Below are 23,826 nucleotides of genomic sequence, written 5' to 3'. Positions count from 1 at the left end.
TCCCAGTGGTCTTCCATTTATAGAGCTCAGGTTCGAGATGGTTCAGGTTGAAAGATAAACCAGTGTAAGAATAGCAGCAATGAACTGAGGGTCATGGTTTTTTTCACTTTCTCTAACATCTGTTTCAGGTCTGCTACCACAAGGACAGACACGAATGTTATGGTATGAGGGGACGAAAGATAGTTCCTGCATCATACTGCAATATCGATGTTTATTGGATTTTACTTGTTAAGCTCCTTGTTGTATATTACATCTTTCATTTATTGAGCTCTTCTCCCCCCGATTCTTCTACTTAATTGAAATCATTCTTTTGTGTTTTTCTTTTTGTTTTGTTTTTTTACTTTCTGAACTATCCTGTTTTGTGATCTTTCCCAGCTTTTGGGATAAATAAAGTATAATATATCAAAATGCATAATCTTTCCCCAACAGAGAAAAGCACCCAGGGGCATCCTGCTTCTTAAGGCATTTTGACTCATAAAATGTTACTTTTTGATGTTGCTGTTTATGTGCAACAAAAATGATCTGGATGGCCAATTAATGCTGAATTTATAGGGTGGGGAAAAAAATCACAGCTGTAAACATTTTTCAGAAACATTATACTGAACACTGCTATTCATCTTGTACAGCTAGGTGATCTTGTGGAGTGGTCTGGTAGGAATCACATTTGAGAGATAGTGATTGACTTTAGAGGGAAGAGGACAGCCACACAACCCTATTCTGGGATGGGTGGAGTAGTGCAAGTACCTCTGCATCCACATCGACAACAGACTGAGCTGAAAGACCAACGCAGAGGCTGTATAGAAAAAGGGGATGAGCAGGCGCTGTTTCCTAAGGAAGTTGAGATCTTTCAGTGTGCGCAGCGAAATGATGGAGATATCAGTCAGTTGTGGCGACTGCATCTGCTGGGGGACCAGCATCAGAGCTGATCACACCAACAAACTGAATGAAGCGATTAGAAAGGCTGGCTCTGTGATTGGCTGCAAACTGGACACTTTTGAATGTGTGGTGGAGAGGAGGTCACTGAACAAACACTCATCAGTCATGGATAATCCTTGACTGCACCGCTTACTGAACACCTTCAACGGACTGATTCAGCTCTGTTGCCACAAGGACAAATGCAGGAACTCTTGCATACCACAATGCTATAACTCTATGATACAATACATCTGTCTGACAGAAAGCCATCTACTACATATTATTATTATTTTGTTGTTTCATCATCGTTTTCAACTACTGTGACAATATCACTCTCATATCTGTATCTCCATTAATATTTTATTATTATTATTCAGAAATAAAAATAAACAAACAAACAAAAAAAAGCAGGTGAACATAAACAAATCACAAACAACACACTAGCAAAGAATTCAAGTCAGTAACAAAAAACACACATATAGGTCTGCATACCCACGCGTGTCCACGGTTGAAAATTAGGTACATTACAGTGGACACTAGCGAAGAATTCAAGTTGGACGGCTTAAACACTGAAGCAGGCTAATACTGCCAGCTGTGCAACATTATTATCCTACCTGCAGGCCGTGGTGTTAGCCTTTTAGCCTGATATGAGCCAAATACATTTCTTACCACTAGTTAGCTACCGTGTTATGCTTTGGTTGATAAACACATCACTTCAAATAACTGAATGACTTTATAAAAAACATAATTTTATCGATTATTAAAGATTTTTGACTTGAAGCAGACAATAAAGCTAGAATAATTGCGCAATTTATTTTTAACAGGAAAAAAAAAACTATATTATTTGCACGTACTTGTAACAGCACAAAAAGCACACATTTTTTGCTTTTTCTTTTGTGTTGCTATCCTATTTTGATACGCTATCGTCTCCTCTTTTTTGTATTCTTTTGTCCCAGCTTTTAAAGAGAAAACCTCGCAAAAATTTAACCCTTTCTTTGACCTTCATAATGCACTAGTGAACAAATGAACACCTCAGCTGCCTAACAGACCAAACGGGCAAAGATGTGACAGATGTGCTGGATCAGAACAAAGCCTTCGGACTGTGGAAGTGCAGTGTTTTTTGTTCCAGCTGTCTTTCTTCTCGAGGCCAGTCCCATCCAATTTTTTATTTCCTGTTTGTGCTAGAGGTCCAACCAGCGGAGCGAGTGCATGTGCGCTAATCAACACACACAGAAGAAGAAGCTGGGTAGAGTTAAGATGGCGGCATGTGGGTGAGGAGGCTGGGATCTAACTCGAGCTTTTTCGCCTTTAAACGATTCCTATGAATCCTCATATATACAGTAATCGAAAGAGTACCCATTTCCACACGTCTCTGTGTGTTTTTGGATTGGCCCCATGACATCTATACACTTCGTGGTTCACCCGTTGCCCGGGACCGAGGATCAGCTCAATGACAGGTATTTTGTTGCGGCCCGTGGAAAAGAAGAATTGAAATTGGTATTTTATGCGCGGGCTGTGGTGCTTTGTGTTCCAGGTATTATTTGTGGTCGATGTGGACATTGTCATATGTGAACGTGTTCGGATTTAAATTGTTTAAATGACCCCCCCCCCTCCCTCTCCCCCCGGGGGGTGAAACAAGGCCCGGCATTTTGAGCAAACCCTTGTTAGCTTGCTGCTACCTAAACACGGTCCTCTGCTACATGCTAACCCGTTAACGGGCTGTCCGTTTCCTTGGTTCTCCGGATGGATTGGCTCTCAGTCAAAGTTGCGGGGTTGGGGGATGGGGCAAAAGAGAGGGTATTAAAGGTCGTAAAACACAACTTTGTAGAAAATTTCAATCTGTTTTTTGTGTACAAGTGACATACACGCTCTTTGGCGAGTGTCGTGGTTTGTTTTGCGGGCGTCTTGTTGATTATCATGATCAATGCAGTAGCTAACGTCAGCTTACTGATAGCTAGCTGCTAATGCTAGCAAGCTAGTTAATTCCCCTACCACGCTCTTCAGAAAACGAAACATTTGCATTCCAGGGTGTTTGTGGTTGGGTCTTTTTTTCCTTGAAGTTTCATTACACATTTGCTTACTATTATCATTGGAAATTATGTCCCCTTTTTGTCTTATTTTAGCATTGCGCACTGAGATAAATATCTAAAATATGCGGCGAAGCACTGTTAATTACATCGTATTCAAATTAATCTTGTTATCGACTTTATTAAGGTGGCAAGCCAAGACTTGTAAAGTATCTGATCTGTACTGGATTCTAATTTGTTCTAAGTGTTCACACGCGACATTTTAATTCTTCTCACTGTCGTCGTAACACAATGTGGCACAGCTTGCCTGCACAGTGTATTTGGCTGCACACTACATTGTTGCTTGTAGCAGGGTGCTGGTATGCAGCACTCTGACTTTATGGATTTTTAGTTCTAAACTGAAGCGATCATTTGTCGGTGGCATTATTGAGGGGGTCCAGGAAATAGCGTACGACCTGTATTTTTGGCAGAACATGCGATTTATGATAAAACTATTTATAACACCCATTGAGACTGAACTGATTAATGAGCTGCTCTACTTAAAGACAAAGAGGGTGAGAAGTCAAAGTGTTTTTAGAATGACCTTGAGATTAAATACTGGATATGGGCACAGGAGGATTTGAACACACACTGTTGGTTGGTGTACTGTCTAAATCTGCGGGGATCAGCTTTGGTCCGATTGACAGGAAAGCTCAGTTTGCTCTGCTGGTTAGGAGCACCACTCAAACATCTCAGTGGTATGGACTATTACTTCCTTAAAAGAGGTCAAGCGTTTCGATCCCCAGGCATGCATGTCATTGCATGCTGCTGTCACCATGTGCTGCTGCTAGCTCTCCCCCTCTTCTCTCTTCCCTATGAACTCTTAAGTTGTCAAAGCAGATAAGTGCTTCTATCTGAAATAAAAAGGCTCGGTCCAGCTTGGCTCATTAAAAGTGCTTGCCTGGCACGAATATCCGGTTAGATTTTCTCAACCAAATGCCAGTAGTTTGTTTGACCTGAGGTCTGCTTACACACATTCATTTAGCACAGTGAGATAACAAATGGCATTCACCTGAAGTGAGATGGATGATTAATGTATTAATGTTTTTTTTTTTTTTTCCCCTTTCTGCTGTGATGAAACTGCTTTAAATGGATCATTGAAAGAAATGGACTTGTCTGTGCTAGAGTACTACCATTTGTTTGATGGCTAGGTTAGTGAATGGCTGACCTGGATGCTTTGTGAGTCATTTTCTCTGACTTTCCTGGAGTGTTAGGACTGAGGCATGAGCTTTTAATATGTTCTGTTTATAACAAGAGTTGAATCTTTGTATTTGATGTCAGAGTACTTTAGATACATTAGACATAATTTAAAAATAAGTGCTGTTTACATTGTAACTTGCATTTGATAGCTTTCTAAAGGTTTGAATTACATCTCCAGATTTACTGACAGTCCGCATAAGCTGTACATTTATATTAGTATACAATTCTGTACAAGTTTATATGTACGTCAATGGGCAAGATTTGTATGTGCTTGTGTGTTTGGCCTTGACATTAACATGTAAATTGAGGTGAAATCAAGCATTCTTTCTGAAAGTGCACTGTATTTTTTTTTTAGATCTTAGATTGTGTTAGGTCAGTCATCACATCACATCCCAGGTGACCTTTTGGAGTTTTGTGGTTGTTTCTTGACATGATAATGGTGGAAATAAATAAGGAAACCCTACACCTCAGACCTCATGTGCGCTGAAGTATGATTGGATAACTGCATTTTCTCTAGTGTGTGAGGTGCAAATGGCTTTCGTGACATGGGATTAACAGTTCTTCATAAAATAGGCTTAGGGTCTACATTGAGTGTGGAAGTTGATGTCTAATTTCTTTCTTTATTTTTCTGTAACTGTACATAGTTGGGCTGCCTGGTTCAGAAAGTTAGAAAGCAGAATGTGTTAAAAGTTCAGACCAATCCTTGAATATGCCTTTTTTTTTTTTTTTTAAATTATTAAACCAATTACTTTGCATTGTGGCAGTGGGAAGGGTTTTTTAGTTTTGTTTTGGGGTTTTTTTGGTTGTCATGTGGTTTGGGGAAAAGTTCTTTTTATTTTCTGCTTGGACCATTTCAGTTTCTGGTTCACTTTCATTTAGGGCTGAGTATGTGATATTTTCATTCCATCCTCATATTGTTACTAGAAATTGCTAATACAGGTTTCAGTTGCCTGCAAACAACTGGATGGTGGCCATGAGTCTCTTTAAATGTCAATATAGGCAATCTTAAAGCACACTTGTAAGGTTTATCAAGTGGAAAAGGGACCACAAACAGCTTGCTTTACATTTAGGAGCAAGTCACAGTGAAACTTGAAAAAGCAGTGATCATATTTTCAAAGTTTCTTTAAACTGTTCTGTGCACGAAACAGTGAAAATAAGAGTAATTTTTTTTAATCATTACCAGTAACTAGGTTGAAGATCCATAACTTTTGAAATATACAGTACATCAAAAACTGACTGGGACTCAGTTTTCCAGACAGAGATTAAGCTTATTCCTAGACCATAAACTTCTTTTTAATGGAGGTTATTGAATTTTTCTTTTAGTCTGGGGCTAGGCTTAATCCATGTCTGGGATCCTGCTAAAAGGTGTTTAAAATATATGCTACAACTCAGGCTTGTGCTTCTGGCTGATATCGTCCTCTGAGTTTGTCCTTCTTAGAGGAAATTTTGGAGCTTAACAAAGAGCCTTTAGCTACATGTAAAGGAAAATCAACAAAACTGTAAGTTTTGTTTTTTAACCATTTCTTATTAACCATTCATTTACTTAAGCATAATATTAGCATAGCATAAAATTTCTTCTCAAATGGTGAGAAATCAAAAGGTAGCACTGAGTCATTGCGTTAACTCTGGAAAGTCTGACCAGGCTTATCTTGTTGCTACACAAGCATCGTCACATAAGTCTCATAATTAACTCTTATACTCCCACAGATCTCTAGTCAGTGCTGATGAAGAACTTTGTTTTTTAATGTGATTAGCATCAGTAGCAGTGATGTGCCATTACTGATTTTAAGCAAAACATTATCAAGTGTTTAACATCGTCATCTTTTATCTTTGGCAGCTCTCTTGTATTGCGTAAATTTAAAAATGCTTTAAAGTAGAAAGGAGGCTTTTTTTTCCCCCCCAATTTTGTTTAATGTTTCAAGTAATCATAAAATGTCCTGAGATCATTATGATTAATTAGATAAATTGAAAAGATGCATAAATGTTGAAGCCTCCTGAAATGCATCTACATTCTCCATGCTTGCAAAAGTGGTTTATATTTGTGTGATATTTGTGTGAGCTTATGTTACAATATCTCTTTCAGTATGCATTTTTGACTCCCATACCGTAACCTGTATCGAGGTCTTAAATTGGTCCAGGTTATATATTAATATAGTTTGTATCTTTTTGCCAGGCTCCGTGAAGTCTCAGAGAAGCTCAACAAATACAGTTATAACAGGTGAGTGTGTCTATTGTATTTGTAGGTTGCTTTACTCAGTGTGATCACTTGTTGTAAACATTATTCTTCTTGTCCAGCGTGTTGCCTCACTTGTTTTTTTTTTTTTTTTCTTTTTGTTTTTTCTTTCTTTTCTGTCTTTCTTTTTTAAAATACAGTCATCCACACCTTAGTCTGCTGGAGCAGGCCACCTTAAAACAGTGTGTTGTTGGTCCAAACCATGCCGGATTTCTCCTTGAGGTAATGCTCTAAAATATCAATATAGGCAATCTTACAGCACACTTGTCAGGATTATAAAGTGGAAAGGGGACCATAAACAGTTTGCTGAAACCTATAAGAGCAGTGATCATTCATCTTTTGCCCACCAGAAATGGGTAGTAGGAAGATTTTGGTTTACATGAGGTCACTGTTATCAGACGGCCTCTGACTTTGCTATGCAACACTAGGTAATATGCTTCAGTAGATGTAGAAATATAGACCTTGCTTGAGTAGACTAGGGTTGGACTTAATTTTTAAATACTGTATATTGTTAATGATAAGGATGATGCTGCAGAGGGTGTAGCTCAGTTTGAACAGAGCAATGAGGAGTCATGAGTAGTTGACCTCAGTTTGTGTATTGCAAATGAATGGAAGCATGCTGAGGTGATGTGTGGAGTGTGAGTTCATGTCAAGCTTAATGCCACTTTTTGATTATGTTGAATTATAGATTGCAGTGCACAGCACCTTGGTGACAGATAAGCACTACATGTGCTGTAGTTTACATGTTTACTGATTCTATGCCATAGAAACATTGTTTAAAAAAATGATTGTTTTACTCAATATTTTTCAGTTCCTAATTCAGTAAATTCCACTCAGCGTTGTTTTTGTTTTGTTTTTTCCCCTTTCTTTTTCATTTATGTAATACATTAAAAATCACACTTCTGTGTCTTTCAGGATGGACGTGTATGCAGAATCAGCTTTGCTGTCCAGCCCGATCGCCTGGAGCTTAGCAAGCCGGATGGCAGCGATGGGTGAGAGACTTGTTTATGATGGGCTCTGTCCCAGGAAACCTTTTTAGCTTTTAGCTTTGGCACTGAATTGGAAAACAGATTGCTTGTGGAGATGTCTCATTCAAGATGCAGTGAATATGCTCAGGCTTATGGATCTTGGTTGCTGTGATTTGAATTCCGTTCAGCGCTTGTGCCCTTTCTGGCGAGTAGGACACATTTGGACATGGTTTCACTTCTAGAATATTACGCTGGTATTGTCTTTCTACAAACATTTGCTCCAAAGACTTGAATCTGTAGCAGTAAACATGCATCTGTATACATTGTAGGCCGATTACCTAAGCTGTCGTTTGACTGACAGATGCTCTTGTTTTTGTATTTGATTACCATTATATCTGCTGAGCTTATATCTGCTTATAGTTACATGTCTTAGAGGGTTATTTTTGTTTCTCAAATATAAAAAGCATTTTTCATCTCGACACAAATAGACTAAAAATATAGCAGTCCCAAAATTGCTTTTGTAACTTTTTAAAAGCCAGTTCCCTTTATGGCTGTGCAAGTGTGCCATTTGCCACAGTTCTTTTTTTTGGTTTGTTTCTATAAAAATACCTTTTCACTAGCTGCTTTGTTTCTCGTTGGCTATGAGCATGTATTTCGGTGAATGTCTCATTGATAGTTGTTGATGTCCTGCCAGCAGAACAACATCCAACAGTGATTTCATATACTAGCTGCTAAATATGCATGTGAGTCGGGCTGTAAAAGGCTAAGGAGCCCTCTGCTCCAAATTTTGGTGCAGAACATATGTTTCATTTTCTGCCACAGACTTGCAGAACAACAGGACATGGTTTAGCTATTCAGTCGGCACTGTTGTGGGTTGTTGGGAAGCCTGAAGAAAAGAGTCTTGACAGGTTGTCTTTGGGAAGTTTGTCAGCGTACTGAACAAACACATTTCCTGTGTGTGTTTTGAATTGTAACAAAAGTCTAATGGATTGTGTCAGCTTGTTGACTGTTGGATTGAATTTGCTGTTTACTTTAATTATATCTGAATGATTTGACTCTCCTTTTCTGTATTCCATTGCCTTCTGTTACAGTGTAGTAATAACTATGATCATATTTTGTTGAAAGATTTTTAACTGAAAAAGGCAATTCATACGTATTTAAGACACATCGCTTAAGAATAATGCAGCAAAATGCTTTTGTTTAAACACACCACATTACATTATTCAAAATGTTGAAATAGGAGAAAGCACTTGCAGCCCCAAAAACCCAAGAACTTTTAAAAACGGAAAGTCTTGAAGGAGGAACGAGTTGCAGCCAATTCTGATTCCAAAGGGTGTTGCCATGCTAGTCTCCAAAATACCCCCTCCTGTTTCACAGTGTAATAACACAAGAAAATGAATCCTGAACCAAGGGGTATAAATTAACTAGTACCTGGTGTAAATTTACTTTGTTAACCAGGTAATAATAATAATAATAATAATGATAAAAAGAGGGTGTTTTGTTTTGTTTTTTTAGTCCTTTTGGGACCTGTAGGTTTGTAACTGATCTCCCATCTTTTGTTTCCAGTTCAAAGTTGAGCAGTGGTTCAGGGACAGGAAGGAGCTCCAGGCCAGGCAGGACCAGTGATCCGCCCTGGTTCCTGTCTGGTTCTGACACACTGGGCAGACTGGCAGGCAACACCCTTGGGTAAGTTCTGGCAGGGCTGACAGAGTCAAATGGTCCTGTGAAAGCTCAGTGTACAGAGCTTAGCACTGGCGCAGCAGTGAGTTAGTGGTGTTTTCCATGCTTTTTTCAATGCCACACATTCTGGTGAGAACTTTTTAGGGTGCTGTAAAATGTAAATAAATGTATCCCCAGATGATGCATCAGACAGCATCACCATGTTCATCAGCCATGTGGTTTTCTTACTTCTTTTGAAATTGGTGACCACTGGAGAGCCATTTAATACTACAAAATATTGTTGTGGGTTCTTCTCAATGCAATTTATATATATATATATATATATATATATATATATATATATATATATATATATATATATATATATATATATATATATATATATATATATATATATATATATATATATAATTTTTTTTTGTGTGTGTGTGTGGGGGGGGGGGGGTATAGAAGGATAGTTTAAACATTCCAAATATACACATGCATTAATTACTCCTGGAGTAAATAAATATGTCTGTATGCCATTCTACAATGAAACCCTTTTCTTTCACTATACCTGATTAAATTAGGAAAAGGTCCACCAGTTAAAGTCTTAATATTTTTATTTACTTTTTAAATCTTGCTGATTCCATCTCATTGTGGACTAGCCTGCCTCTGCTGTTAAAAAGACTGAATTCCTTCGTAACCACATGTGTGCGTGTTTTGAGTCTGGTGTTATAGTCAGGTGGTGTTTTTTTTGGCAGTTTTCTGATTGTGGCCTCACACTGTATGTAACAGGAGTCGCTGGAGCTCTGGTGTAAATGGAGGCAGTGGTGGAGGTGGAAGTGGAGGAGGTGGTGCAGGAGGTGGAGCAGGAGGTGGAAGCAGTGGAGGAGGAGGAGGCGGTGGAGGAGGAGGAGGTGGAGGCACATCTGGTAGGTCGTCCACAGCAGCTCGCGACTCCCGTCGACAGACCAGGGTGATCCGTACAGGAAGGGATCGTGGCTCGGGACTTTTAGGTAGCCAGCCTCAGCCTGTCATACCAGCTTCTGTCATCCCTGAAGAACTAATTACTCAGGTACTGCACGCTCAGCCTATATACAGACTGTTCTATGTAAAGTTGTTTTTATAGCGTCTTTATAACACTTTCCTTACAGTGCATATTTGCTTGTTAACGAGTAATATTCACGAGAGATGGTTTCTACTTTTGTGTCCTTGTACATTCCTGCAGGCCCAGGTAGTCCTTCAGGGGAAATCCAGGAGTGTGATCATTCGGGAGCTCCAGAGGACCAATCTAGATGTCAACCTCGCCGTAAATAACCTTCTGAGCCGGGATGATGAAGATGGAGATGATGGCGATGACACAGCCAGTGAATCCTACCTCCCTGGAGGTTTGTCACACAAATAGGAAATGAGTCATATGAAATTATGTTTTTGTGTGAAATTGCTCCTCTTTAACACTGATACTTGAGTGCAGCACATTATGATATAAGTGTGCTTTTGGCAAAGAGTTTTACAGTTAATTCTGATCATTGTAAGAAGGTTTTACTGCAATCATAAAAAAAAGAGTTAAGTGGTTTTATAGTTCACTCTTAGAACTTGAAATTTGTGTGTGCTTCCCTTGTGCAGAGGATCTGATGTCCCTATTGGATGCAGACATCCACTCAGCCCACCCCAGTGTCATCATTGATGCTGATGCCATGTTCTCTGAGGACATTAGCTACTTTGGTTATCCCTCTTTTAGACGCTCCTCACTCTCTCGCCTGGGATCCTCAAGAGGTAACTCAACAGCTCTCTTCTGACTAGTGAAGAGAAGGCAGGGTGTTGGAAAGGCTTTGGTGGTAGCACTGGTGATGGCTTTTTTTTTTTTCATTTGGGGATGGGTGCAAAGGCAACACAAGGGAAAAGCTGGAAATTGAGGCAGCTTTACAACTGTGGGTGTAATGTCTGATATTACACTTACAGTTAACCACTGTTTAGGTTTTCTTGTAAAAGCTTGTGAAAGTGAAATGGTTCTCGGTTGTTTACTGTGTACATTTCCCTTTAGTTTGTTTAGTTGAGTTTATATTATAAATGTTTGGTGTTTTATGCTGCATGGCTGTAGTAAATACTGTGAGCTCTCTGAGAAAGGCCCGCTAGGCCCACCTGTCCTAACAAGGACCCTTTAAGGCAGTCTATTTAAAACCCTCCCTAGCCCACTTTTAGCCCATATGCATGCTTTCTTTCTGTCTATCCACTTTCTCTTCTATCTCACATTTTAATGAGTGTGCAATGTGACTCACCACAGTATAATTTAGACTCCCACTCAATCTCAAGTATTACAATTGATTGATTTAATTATAGTCATTCTAAAGAATCTATCTTTCTCTCTATATTCTTAAAAATATGTTGACGGGTCTTTCCCAGAGAGTGGCTTACTTCTATCCCACTGGTGTGACCTTATTGCATACCAGTTCTCCTTCTTCCCTTAGAGCGTGACTCAGAGCTGTTGCGTGAACGTGAGTCTGTATTGAGGTTGCGTGAGCGTCGGTGGCTCGATGGGGCCTCTTTTGACACGGAGCGAGGTTCCACCAGCCGTGAGGGTGAGCCAAGCCTCGACAAGAAGAGTATCCCTGTGCAGAGCCCCGTCTCCCTGGGAGAGGAGCTCCAGTGGTGGCCTGACAAGGTAAGACTACCATCATGTCTTTTTAAAGCACAAGAATTAAAAAAAAAAAAAAGGTTGTGCTTTGATTGCAACAGAAGTGGAGATTTGACCTGTTTCCTTTGATCATCTGGTGTCTGTACGACATGATTGGAGCTGATTTGGATTGAAGTTTTCTTTACTGGACATTTGCTGAGATCTCCAATTTCCTTTCCAGGATGGTGTGAAGTTTGTGAGCATTGGAGCCATGTTCTCAGAGCTGGTAGCTGTGAGCTCCAAAGGAGAGCTGTTTCAGTGGAAGTGGAGTGAACCCGAACCCTACAGGAATCCACAGGTAAAGAATTCAACCTGTGTGAATGGTAGAAAAACTGAAATCCTAGTGAAATAAGATCTAGAGTACCAGACACACTCACCCATTCATATGAATGATGTACAGTGCATTTGACTGGTACTGTACATGTGTCATTGTAGCAAGCTCACTGGCTAAAAAGTAGAGCTGCTATAGAGCTTATATCACTGACGTCCTGTCATTTGTCACATCAGAATCCTGCTATTCATCACCCACGTGTATCCTTCTTGGGCCTGGCTAATGAGAAGATCACATTATTGTCTGCCAATAGCATCAGAGCCACTGTAGCTACAGAGACCAACAAGGTAGTTTTTTTTTTTTTTTTTTTTTTTTTTTTTTTTTAAACATAAGAACAAGGTTGTTTGTGCAGCCTTAAGACTGTGAATTATGTTTTGTAGTTGCTGATTAGCCATTCTAATGATCCACATTTATTTAGTAAGCTGTTAATTAAGTGATGTTTGTATGGATGGCATGCAGGTGGCAACCTGGGTGGATGAAACACTGAGCACCGTGGCCTCTAAGCTGGAGCACAGTGCACAGGCGTTCCCCGAGCTGCAGGGGGAACGCATGGTGTCGCTGCACTGCTGTGCACTCTACACATGTGCACAGCTGGAGAATAGCCTCTACTGGTGGTGAGAAGAAAAATTTATTTATTTTCTGTGACTTTACACTGATTTGGAATATAATTATTTATGAGAAATGGCAGCACTGTTCTCATAACATTGTTACAACTCTGTCACAAGGGCTGTTCATTATAGTCAGAACAGTAGGTTATTACATGTGTGTCTTTACCTTGTAGTGGTGGCACTGTCAGTTCAGTGTGAAAGTATTGCATATTGTATGATAAGGAAAGTGTAAATATCAGTGAAGTTTGTTTTTTGTTTTTTTAAGTTTACTGCTTGCATCTCTCTGCAGGGGTGTTGTGCCTTTCAGTCAAAGGAAGAAGATGCTTGAAAAGGCCAGAGCCAAGAACAAAAAGCCAAAATCCAGTGCTGGCATCTCCTCAATACCCAACATCACCGTGGGAACGCAGGTAGGAAGAAACTTGTTTTTGCTTTTTCCTTTTGAGGAGTTTTTTTTTTTTTTTTTTGAGCATGGTCAATGGACTGAGCTCATCTTCAGTTAATTTTCCATCTCAAAGTTTACTATAGATTTAGCTTTAGAGTTCTGGATGGCCCTGTTCTCTGATTTCTGAAATAAAAATATTAAAAATGCTAAACTGAATAACCAAATATACTTGGCTAGCCTGTCTAATTAAAGTCTGCGTAGGAAACACTGGGCACTGATCACTTAATGGGTTCTTTCTTTAGGTGTGCTTGAGAAATAATCCCCTTTACCATGCCGGTGCAGTGGCCTTTTCTGTCAGTGCTGGGATTCCCAAAGTGGGCGTCCTGTTGGAGTCTGTCTGGAACATGAACGACAGCTGCAGGTTCCAGCTGCGCTCACCAGAGAGCCTCAAGAACATGGAGAAGACCACTAAGACCCAGGAAATCAAGTCAGTTTCATTTTTAATTAGCAGAAAGCTCCCACGTGTTTGGATCTGAATAGTTCATCTTTTTTCATGTCTGTGAAGGTGTCCTTGGTAATTGCCTGGAAAAGGACAAGTACTTTAAAACAAATACTTAGCAGATGATTCAGTGAACCATCTATCAGTCTATCATGTGCTAAAGTGACTAACCAATCACATCAATGATCAATGGGGCATGGAGGAGTTTTAAAAGTTGGCAAATAGGTAGCCATGCCGTTAGCTCATTAGACAATTTATGCCATCTTTGTAAGCAAAATTTGCACATAGGATGAAGTCAAAAAAAAAAAAAAAAAGACTTGGTAGGTGATTGGATGATCTGTCTACCTACTGTTGCATTTGCAAGTGCCCCCTGGGTGAAACTTTGTTAGACAGTACTTTGTCATTGGATGCTAATAGGTCTGAACTGATTGTGGTTCAGCCACTGGTAGTTTATGCCTAGCTTGAAGCCTGGTAAGTTGGATTCTGCCTTGATCATGATTGTGACAAGCTAGCTACATCCTTTTATGTCAGTATGTCTTTTACCACAGAAGTAACATACAGTGTACTTGGTTGTATACATAGCATAGTTTACTATGCTCAGAAAATACATCAGTAAAATAAATCCATGTCTCTTGGTCTTGTCTCATAGGACTGAAAGCAAGCCAGAACTGGTGAAGACTGAAATGGGTCCTCCTCCCTCCCCAGCATCTACTTGCAGTGATACCTCTTCCATTGCTAGCAGTGCCTCTCTGCCCTACAGTATGTTGTCTCCTCTTGTACTCTCTCTTTAACTATTTGCTGTATCAACAACATTCAAGGCTTGACTTCCTATCTGCCAGGCACAGAACCAATTTCTCCCTCACTCTATACTCTCATTAGTACTTTGACTTTGAAACAGATGGTGCACAGGGTTTATCAACACCCCCCCCCCTCCCCGCCTGTCTTCCTGTGAAGGAAGTGTGGCCAACTCACAGTATACAGCAGTGTATCTGGTTGCCTTTATACAACATCTTATCACGTGAACCATGTGGCAAACTATCAGTTTTAATTACTTTTCCCAAATACACTCTAAAGTTTTTATTGGAATATTTTACAGTCCTATTTAGAAGTGTGCATCAGAGCTGTTTTTTTATAGTTCCTTGATGTAAATAATAATGCCGTTTCTTTTTTGTTTGTTTGTTTTTTAATATGCTGTAATAAAATGACTAAAATTAAATGTGCTGTCCCACTTGTAGAGCGAAGGCGTTCTACACCAGCTCCTAAAGAGGAAGAGAAGGTGAATGAAGAGCAGTGGCCTCTTAGGGAGGTGGTCTTTGTTGAAGATGTTAAAAATGTTCCTGTGGGAAAGGTGGGTACATCTGAAACAAATATGGTAATACAGAGAAGAGATTTTGAAAATCTTTTAATATCTTGTCATGACTGCTGAAGGTGTTTGTCCCCTGCTTTTGTGTAATTGCATCTCAGTTTCACAATTTTACCCTTTTTTTTTAAAAAAAAATGCCGTAGGTTCTTAAAGTTGATGGCGCATATGTGGCTGTAAAGTTTCCTGGGACATCGAGCAGTATGAGTAACCAGAGCACTGCTGCTCCCATGGATTCAGACCCATCATCACTGTTGCAGGACTGTAGGCTCCTCAGAATAGATGAGCTACAGGTAGGGGTATACATTGATCTAATGTACCTTTCTTTTGAAACTTAGTTTCAAGCTTTTCAGTTTGCTGATATTTATGTTCATTGACCATGTCATCGCCTTCTGCTTAACAGGTAGTCAAAACTGGTGGAACTCCAAAAGTTCCAGACTGTTTTCAGCGAACGCCTAAAAAGCTCTGTATCCCAGAAAAGGCCGAGATTCTGGCTGTAAATGTTGACTCCAAAGGTGAGTTCTTTGTGAAGGTTGTGTTCTATACGTCGCTGGATATTTTGTATTAGTTCAGCTTTCCGTGGAGGTCTTTATCCGCATAGAATATCCCCTGACTTTAAACTTCTTGCCATCTTCCAGGAGTCCACGCAGTGCTGAAAACTGGCAACTGGGTAAGGTACTGTATCTTTGACCTGGCCACAGGCAAAGCTGAGCAGGAGAATAACTTCCCTACTAGTAACCTGGCCTTCCTCGGGCAGAGTGAGCGCAATGTGGCTATCTTTACTGCAGGACAGGTGAGACAGCCTATTGAAAAGCAACGTGTTTTTGCAGGTTTTCACTACATGTTGTAATATTTAGCACATACTAATTTTAAATGTAAATTTTTTTTTTTTTTTTTTTTTTTCCCCCCCTCAGGAATCCCCAATCATCCTCAGAGATGGAAATGGCACAATCTACCCTATGGCCAAAGACTGCATGGGTGGAATTCGAGATCCTGATTGGCTGGACCTGCCACCTATAAACAGCCTGGGAATGGGGGTGCACTCTTTGGCCAATCTTCCCTCTAACTCCACCATTAAAAAGAAAGCTGCTATTATTATTATGGCTGTTGAGGTAAACATAAACTTATAAAGACAATTTAAAAAAAAAAAAAAAAAAGTACTTGACTAAGTAGAACAAATCGATGTGTTACGTGTTGTTCTTTGCCCACAAATCTTTGCAGAAGACCAGAACGCTTTGCAGATCATAAGTACTCACACAAGTTTTTTTGGCACTTTCAGAAGCAGACGCTAATGCAGCATGTGCTGCGCTGCGACTACGAGGCGTGTCGGCAGTACCTGGTCAACCTCGAGCAGGCCTTCCTGTTGGATCAAGGCAGCCAAGCGCTTGGAGCACTTTTGGGTCATCGATGTGATGGAAACCGCAATATCCTCCATGCTGCTGTCTCGGTCTGCTTCCCTGTCAGTAACAAGGAGACCAAAGAAGAGGAAGGTAAGTGGGTTTGTCAGGTCTTCAGTGTGTAGGTGTGGAGAATCTGCACAAAAGGCCCCTTGTGACAATTTTTTAGGATAGATTGAATTTTCCCCACAGGATAATAATGAAAGCCCAAAGCATCAAATTTGTGTCCTTTAGTTTTTTTTTGTATGATTTTTTTTTTTTTTTTTTTTTAATTTCTGAAACAGTTTCTACTGCTTTGATTGTAGGTTGTTCCTCTGTCCTTTGTCTGTCATGCTGTTTTCAGTATACAAAACACATATCTTCAAGATGTGTACAGTGTCCAATAAGTGCTATCCATTTTCTTAAATATCAAAGAACCCACCCTATGGGCAGTTTTTGCCAGGCCTGCATCAAAGTTGGTACAGTTACAGTTGAGGATTTTAAAGAAAACACTTAATTACTATCAATTTGAATCATTAGAAATGCAGTATTTATAAAAAAAAAAGATGGAACTCATGCTGTATGTGGTACGGCTCAAATCGTTGTCAGCTATTTACGTGCATGTTTTTAATTGGTCAGTTGAGTACTGCTTTAGTATTTTAGTAACCGCAAAAAGTAGTTCCTTTGTCTTAATTTGCAAGTTATAGTTGAAGCTTTCCTCTGTCCTCACTTTAATTGCCTGCTTCCAGCTAACTCCTTTCCATGCTCAGTGACCATGTTATTTCATTTCAGAAGCTGAAAGGTCGGAGAGGAACACATTTGCAGAGCGTCTGTCTGCGGTGGAGGCGATTGCCAATGCCATCTCTGTGGTCTCAAGCAACAGCTCTGGAAATAGGACAGGCTCCTCCAGCAGCAGAGGGTAAATAAGCTCCAAAGAATATGTAACAGAAATAGTCCTACAGGAAAGGAATCCTTCGACTGTCTGTTTTCAGCAGTTTATCCAGTAATACCAAAGCAGGATCTAAATTGTTACTGAAGCATTTATATTTGGGGGTGTTGTCACCAGCCTCCGTCTTAGGGAGATGATGCGGAGGTCTTTAAGAGCAGCAGGTCTTGGCAGGCATGAATCTGGCCCATCATCCAGTGACCATCAGGATCCTGTGTCCCCACCCATTGCACCACCAAGCTGGGTTCCTGACCCTCCACCCATGGACCCTGGTGAGTGCATCTTAATGGTTTATATGTGTTGTTTAGGGCCCTCACTACACAGAAGAGGCAAGCAAACAAAGAAAGTCATACTGACTTGACTCAGCTTTACTTGGTTTCGGTCATTGTCCATTACAATTGAGTATCACCTCAATGTGGGTGTCGTCATTATAGAAGGCAGCCTGAAAGTCCTGTGATGTCATTTGTATGCGACACACGCGGTTGCTTCATCTAGCTTCCTCTGGATCCTGCTGTCAGCCACCAAGCACAAAAACATTTGTTGGTTAGTGTGTAGCCATTTCCCTCTGTGTCAGGTTTCAAAAACAGCGGGTTTCCTTTTTGTGAAGGAGTCGCTCATGACTCATCTGGTGACGTCACTCCCTGGCCAATCAGTAGCACGTTGACATCAAATCTTTGGCTCGACTCAGTTCACTTGGACCCCCGGCTGAGTAGGTACTAAAAAAGCACTTTGTAACGGGTACTACCACCTAATGGAAAACCCTAAAAACCGAGTAGGTACTAGTTTAAAAGAGGCATTAATGTGCCATTACTTTCGACACACAGTCAGCCATTCTCTAGCAACACAATGAGTTCACTTTTTTTTTTTTTTTTTTTTTTTTTTTTTTTTAAATGTAGTGTCACACACCAGATAGAAATCATTTGTGGACTATTGCAAAAGTTATTTTGCTATTTAAGTTGCAGTCATCAAGTCAAAGATTTCCAAATACATTTGTGACTTGGTGTGTGGGAATTTTATAGGCTTTAAATCTGAAGTTCTTGATTGGATTCTCACTGGTACCTTATAGAAGTCCACCCACACCAGCGCAGCTTCTTGAGTTCTTTTGCTATAGTTGTCAGTCTGGAGGCAGTTTTACACAACTTTATTTGAAAGTGTTCGGAGCCTTAAAATTTAAGGCTCCGAATTCCCTTTAGAGAATTACAATAACAACTGTGTGTTTTGATATTTGTAATCCCGATTTTATTAATAATACAAAATGTTTGTGTTTCATCAACAGATGGTGACATTGACTTTATTTTAGCACCAGCTGTGGGTTCACTCACCACTGCGTCCACTGGTAGCAGCCAGGGGCCCAGCACCTCCACAATACCAGGTGCATGCTGTCTTTATCACATACCTCTTTTTCACCAAAGCAGTTTGAGGGCTGAGCCAGTTATTTATTTTTCTTGACACTTGGAGAACCAGCTCACAGCCAGGAATACTAGTTTGGGAGTGGAACCAACACTTTGCTAGTTTAGAACCTGTAACAATGTATGTCAGGGGCTTTGGGTGGAATTATCCTGACCAACAGGCCCCAAGAGACATTGTGAATACCTAACTAAAAAAGGACATCAGCCTAATTGTAGCATCAGCCTAATTCAGAGGAGAAGGACCGTATGAATGTGAAATCATAACAGTCGTGAGAATAGCTCAGAACCATGTTTAGCCCCATTCCAGGACTAGCTTGCATTGGTGAAAATGGTATTACAGAAAAGTGAGTTTTAGTGTGATAGGACATAGCAGATAAAACTAAGTTGCTGTCATCATATGCGCATTGTTGATACATACATATATTGTATGTATGCTTAAATGTTTGATGCCTGCCGACTAATTATGTGTTTTCCATATGAGCAGGGCCATCCACTGAGCCTTCTGTGGTTGAGTCTAAAGACAGGAAGGCCAATGCCCACCTTATCCTTAAGCTGATGTGTGACAGTGTTGTTCTGAGGCCACACTTGCGAGAGTTGCTCTCGGCAAAGTAAGACTCTTCATTACTGTATTAAAAATGCCTATCAACCTGCTTTTTTCCCCCCTGTTATTCTTTGCTCAGTTGCTTCTTTGCTCAAAGTGCTCATGCCTATTGTTGCCACTGTTTGACAGAGATGCCCGAGGAATGACCCCATTCATGCTAGCTGTCAGTGGGAGAGCCTACCCAGCAGCTATCACCGTGCTTGAGGCTGCACAGAAAATGGCCAAGGGTGAGTTAACAAGCTGTTTTTTTTTAGAACTGGTTTGTATTTTTAAAAGACTGTGACGTGTGTTTAAATGCCTAAATTCACATGTATTGCGAAAGAATGGGGCAGGGATGGAAACATTTGCACTAATATTATGTGATCAACCAGCTGCCATCTCTGAACAGTTTCTGTGAAAGCAGCATACTTTTTAGTGCATCTGATATAATTTAAAGTGGTTAGGTAATAGCTGGAACATTGGAGGTTATCCATGAGTTATGTGAATCCTGACCTATTTTGGTGCCCTGCTTCCAGCAGCTAACTGAAGTGTTATAAGTGGAATTCCTGTGTTTCCATGGTTTCTCTTTGTTCCTCAAATGTCTTGAACACAGTGGGTGATCCGGGCATTGCAGAGAAGGAGGATGCCGATTCGGTGTTCATGGAAATGATTTGCCCCTCGGGTACCAACCCAGATGATTCTCCCCTATATGTTCTCTGCTGCAACGACACCTGCAGTTTCACTTGGACTGGAGCTGAGCACATTAACCAGGTCAGCCTTAGAGGATCCCATTACACTGAAATGTACTCACTAAAAGACACAGTGCGTCTGAAAAATAAGGCATCTGAATCTGGAATCTGAATTGTTAGACCCTTTCATGGACAATAGATGTTGTCAATAGATGTTGACATTTTTCATGACACTAGTGCTGTATTTAGGATATCTTTGAGTGTCGAACGTGTGGCTTGCTGGAGTCCCTCTGCTGCTGCACTGAATGCGCCAGGGTGTGTCACAAAGGACATGACTGCAAGTAAGTCCTAGTTTTCAGTGTGGTCTTTTTCAGTGCTTGCTAAGGATTCAGTGTGTCTTACCATTGCTTATGATCACTGGTTCTTGAAACTAAGTCATTAGACTTTATACTTTTTACTGTTATTTCTCAGGTTGAAAAGGACTTCTCCTACTGCATACTGTGACTGTTGGGAGAAATGCAAGTGTAAAACACTGATAGCCGGCCAGAAGGCAGCTCGCCTCGATCTGCTATACAGGCTACTCACCACCACAAACCTGGTTACAACACCAAACAGCAGGTGAGGCTCCTATGCACTCTGAATTAAACTTTAGTTTTGTCTAGTTCATATAAATGTTTTTTGTTCACAATAATTGGCAAAGGAATTTAGAATTTAAAGTACTAGTCTGCATTGTGTTGTGTGGAAAAGCCGGTAGATCTGGTTGACTTTTGTTTCCATTTGCAGGGGAGAGCATATATTACTGTTCCTGGTGCAGACTGTTGCCAGGCAGAGTGTTGAGCACTGTCAGTACAGACCACCGCGCATCAGAGAAGACAGGAACCGCAAGGCTGCTAATGCAGAAGGTTGGTTTGAGTTCTTTCTCATTTACCCACATTTCTCACTTTTGGTGCGTGCTAACAAATTAGAGATTTTACATATTTTACAAGTGTTTGTTTGAGATATTTTGTTGTAGCTGCAACATTCATTACCCCCCCCCCCCCCCCCCCCCCCCAAAAAAAAAACAAACAAACAAACAAACAAAAAAAACATAATATGGATCCCAAAAGCAATCTGTTGCGTTCTTCTTTCAGACTCTGATATGCCAGACCATGATCTAGAACCTCCCCGCTTTGCTCAACTGGCTCTGGAGAGAGTCCTGCAGGATTGGAATGCCCTCAAATCAATGATCATGTTTGGTTCTCAGGAGAATAAAGACCCGTGAGTATTAGAACCCGTGGAGTTTGGTTGGTCATTAAGTTATTTAAAAAACAAACAAACAACCAAAAAAAAACCTCTTGAATCAGTCTGATCCACAATTGCACTGATAATGATAGTACCTGATTTAAATCCTGGGGTATAATCCAAATATTACTATGATGTAGTTATTTGTGTGGCTTGTATTACACTCCAGTATTTTTTATTCCCTAGACTTAGTGCCAGCAGCAGAATTGCTCACCTCCTGCCTGAAGAGCAGGTCTACTTGAATCAGCAGAGTGGCACCATTCGCCTTGACTGTTTCACACACTGCCTCATTGTCAAGTGTGCTCCTGACATCACTGTGAGTCCAGTTAGTCTTCCCTTTCCTGTGCACACAGTGTAATATCAAGTATGTTTTCCTGAATGATGCAGTGCAAATATAGTAACCCTGGTTATGTATTTTGTTTAGGAGTAACTGTAACTTAGTGAATTACATTCATATATGACGGTCGTCACCGGGTGTGTTCTTTTTCCCCTCCTGTATTAGTTCATAGATACATTACTGGGTACTCTGGTAAAGGAGCTGCAGAACAAGTACACACCTGGTCGGAGGGAGGAGGCCGTCAACGTCACCAGAAGGTTCCTGCGCTCTGTAGCCCGAGTTTTTGTCATCCTCAGTGTGGAGATGGCCTCATCCAAAAAGAAAAAGTAAGAACACAATATGCAGAGTGTTGTTCATCTGTTAGAATTCTGTTGTTCTCTCTAATGGCTCTATCCACATTAACAAATGCTAAATTTAGAATTCTGGGTTGAGTCTATGATCAGCAAGTGACTGATACCGTTGCCAGCATTTATGCCAGTGCGGGCTGCTTTGTTGCAACATTTAATTACATTGTTAGGGAGAGGCACTTGTTTATGTGCCCTGCACATACTTAATACCAGTTAGTCATGATTTTCTGGACTAATACAAGCTTTTCTGTCTTCCTCTCAACTTCTCTCACACAGCAACTTCATCCCTCAGCCCATTGGGAAATGTCGGCGGGTTTTCCAGGCTCTGCTGCCCTATGCTGTGGAGGAGCTGTGTAATGTTGCAGAGTCGCTAATTGTTCCAGTGCGAATGGGTATTGCGAGACCCACTGCTCCTTTCACTTTGGCCAGCACAAGTATTGATGCTGTTCAGGGCAGTGAGGAACTTTTCTCTGTTGAACCACTGCCACCAAGACCCTCACCTGACCAGTCCAGCAGGTTAGTTTGTTTTCTTGGCACATGGAGTCACAAAGTAGTTTGTGAAATGTATCCACGCATTTTTTTCTCAACTTTTTACCTGTCAGTCTTGAAAGGCGGCTGGGGTGTTGTCGCCGTGGACACCCAACTTTGTAAAAAATCTTCTGACCTCACGGTGAGAGGTCAAGTTTTCTGAAAATCATGTGAACACAATAATTGTGATTGTGAAGGTTATTTAGTTTTGCCAGTAAAAATATTGATCGGGGGCCTGAAACTCACCCAGCAGGGTCCTGGAATTAAAGCTGTTTTTTATTTATTTATTTATTTTTTATTTTAGTAAAATAACATTACTCGTTGCCTTATGGGGTTGAAAGGACACATTTTTATGTTCCTGGATGCACTAATAATCACATCAGTTACAGTCAACAATGTAGTTAAAATCTTGAACACCTGTCAAAAGATAGGAAAGAGAAATCAGAAACAGAAATCACTGCTCTGTCTTTTAAAGTCCACAAAGCACTGTGGTGTCAGTTATTGCACATAGACTGATCATATACATCGCCTTCTGTATGCCAAGAACCTTCATCTTTTTAAAACCTCGGAACATTTCTTCAGTATTATTTTCTCATGAAAATGATCATGCTGCATGTTTGATGTGAAATATCACACAGCTAATATACTAGTAGTTTGTCTTTTCATTTGAGGGCCACCCGGCAAAAATGGCATCAAAAAGGTGTTTCACTTACAAACAATTAGGCCTTCTGGGATGGAGAAAATGGGTCTAAGAATTTGCTGGATGTGTATGTAATACCTCATCTAATTAGTCACTTTAGTAACTCCGCTTTTAATGTTATTTCCATGTCATATAACATAAAAGCTAACATGTTATTAAGTTGAGTAGAATATTAATGGCCCTGCTGTGGTCATAAAGGAATGTCCAACTACACTTCTTACCATAATAATGCCAATCACAGAAAGTGGCAGTGTTCACAGTGGTTTATAGTTGTTGTTTTAGCATTTCTTATTCCTGGTTCTTATTCAGCCATTTACTTTTGAATTGATATGGTGAATAAAGTCACTAAGACTCATGCACCACATTAAGATCTACTGAGACCTGGTAATTATGTCTTGTAGAACTTGTATTTTCAGGGGATTTGTGTCACCTAAATAATCTACTGCCAGGAGGCTGAGGGGAGTGCTGGCAGCCAACAGTATTTTTGTTTGCCATAATGGGCTTGTGTTTAACTTTTTTCCCAGCTCCAGCCAGACAGCTGCCTCTTACATCATCAGGAACCCCCAGCCCCGACGCAGCAGCCAGTCTCAGCCTGTCAGAGGAAGAGATGAGGAGCAGGATGACATTGTATCAGCAGATGTGGAAGAGGTTGGGAACCTCATTATTAAATCATTAAGACCATAATGAACTTTGGATGTGCAAATGTGTGCAGTGCATGTTGGTTACAGTTTCTGA

General features: G+C 40.4%; 1 protein-coding gene across 7 annotated transcripts in view; it reads left to right on the top strand.

The window, feature by feature from the left end:
- Positions 1 to 1,984: 1,984 nt before the first annotated feature.
- ubr5 (ubiquitin protein ligase E3 component n-recognin 5) overlaps positions 1,985 to 23,826 on the top strand; it is a 31,837-nt gene continuing 9,995 nt past the window's right edge. For 3 of the 7 annotated variants that reach the window (XM_030749222.1, XM_030749220.1, XM_030749219.1), the window contains exons 1-35: positions 1,986 to 2,372; positions 6,355 to 6,399; positions 6,555 to 6,636; positions 7,330 to 7,406; positions 8,949 to 9,068; positions 9,840 to 10,119; positions 10,273 to 10,432; positions 10,671 to 10,820; positions 11,495 to 11,706; positions 11,900 to 12,016; positions 12,226 to 12,336; positions 12,509 to 12,663; positions 12,947 to 13,064; positions 13,342 to 13,526; positions 14,188 to 14,297; positions 14,774 to 14,886; positions 15,045 to 15,191; positions 15,302 to 15,413; positions 15,537 to 15,691; positions 15,813 to 16,010; positions 16,178 to 16,388; positions 17,067 to 17,193; positions 17,341 to 17,492; positions 18,497 to 18,592; positions 19,114 to 19,237; positions 19,360 to 19,457; positions 19,823 to 19,980; positions 20,148 to 20,239; positions 20,370 to 20,516; positions 20,682 to 20,800; positions 21,029 to 21,155; positions 21,366 to 21,495; positions 21,682 to 21,842; positions 22,140 to 22,379; positions 23,616 to 23,739. In XM_030749222.1, the coding sequence (XP_030605082.1) occupies positions 2,311 to 2,372; positions 6,355 to 6,399; positions 6,555 to 6,636; positions 7,330 to 7,406; positions 8,949 to 9,068; positions 9,840 to 10,119; positions 10,273 to 10,432; positions 10,671 to 10,820; positions 11,495 to 11,706; positions 11,900 to 12,016; positions 12,226 to 12,336; positions 12,509 to 12,663; positions 12,947 to 13,064; positions 13,342 to 13,526; positions 14,188 to 14,297; positions 14,774 to 14,886; positions 15,045 to 15,191; positions 15,302 to 15,413; positions 15,537 to 15,691; positions 15,813 to 16,010; positions 16,178 to 16,388; positions 17,067 to 17,193; positions 17,341 to 17,492; positions 18,497 to 18,592; positions 19,114 to 19,237; positions 19,360 to 19,457; positions 19,823 to 19,980; positions 20,148 to 20,239; positions 20,370 to 20,516; positions 20,682 to 20,800; positions 21,029 to 21,155; positions 21,366 to 21,495; positions 21,682 to 21,842; positions 22,140 to 22,379; positions 23,616 to 23,739 (4,815 nt within the window). In that variant the 5' untranslated portion in view covers positions 1,986 to 2,310. Of the gene's footprint in view, positions 2,373 to 6,354; positions 6,400 to 6,554; positions 6,637 to 7,329; positions 7,407 to 8,948; positions 9,069 to 9,839; positions 10,120 to 10,272; positions 10,433 to 10,670; positions 10,821 to 11,494; positions 11,707 to 11,899; positions 12,017 to 12,225; positions 12,337 to 12,508; positions 12,664 to 12,946; positions 13,065 to 13,341; positions 13,527 to 14,187; positions 14,298 to 14,773; positions 14,887 to 15,044; positions 15,192 to 15,301; positions 15,414 to 15,536; positions 15,692 to 15,812; positions 16,011 to 16,177; positions 16,389 to 17,066; positions 17,194 to 17,340; positions 17,493 to 18,496; positions 18,593 to 19,113; positions 19,238 to 19,359; positions 19,458 to 19,822; positions 19,981 to 20,147; positions 20,240 to 20,369; positions 20,517 to 20,681; positions 20,801 to 21,028; positions 21,156 to 21,365; positions 21,496 to 21,681; positions 21,843 to 22,139; positions 22,380 to 23,615; positions 23,740 to 23,826 lie in introns of all 7 variants that reach the window. The other 4 variants (XM_030749224.1, XM_030749221.1, XM_030749223.1 and 1 more) reach the window with 4 other exon arrangements.

The sequence above is a fragment of the Archocentrus centrarchus genome, chromosome 16 (assembly GCF_007364275.1).
Source record: "Archocentrus centrarchus isolate MPI-CPG fArcCen1 chromosome 16, fArcCen1, whole genome shotgun sequence".
Classification (NCBI taxonomy): domain Eukaryota; kingdom Metazoa; phylum Chordata; class Actinopteri; order Cichliformes; family Cichlidae; genus Archocentrus; species Archocentrus centrarchus.
This window is presented reverse-complemented; position numbering and strand designations above follow the sequence as displayed.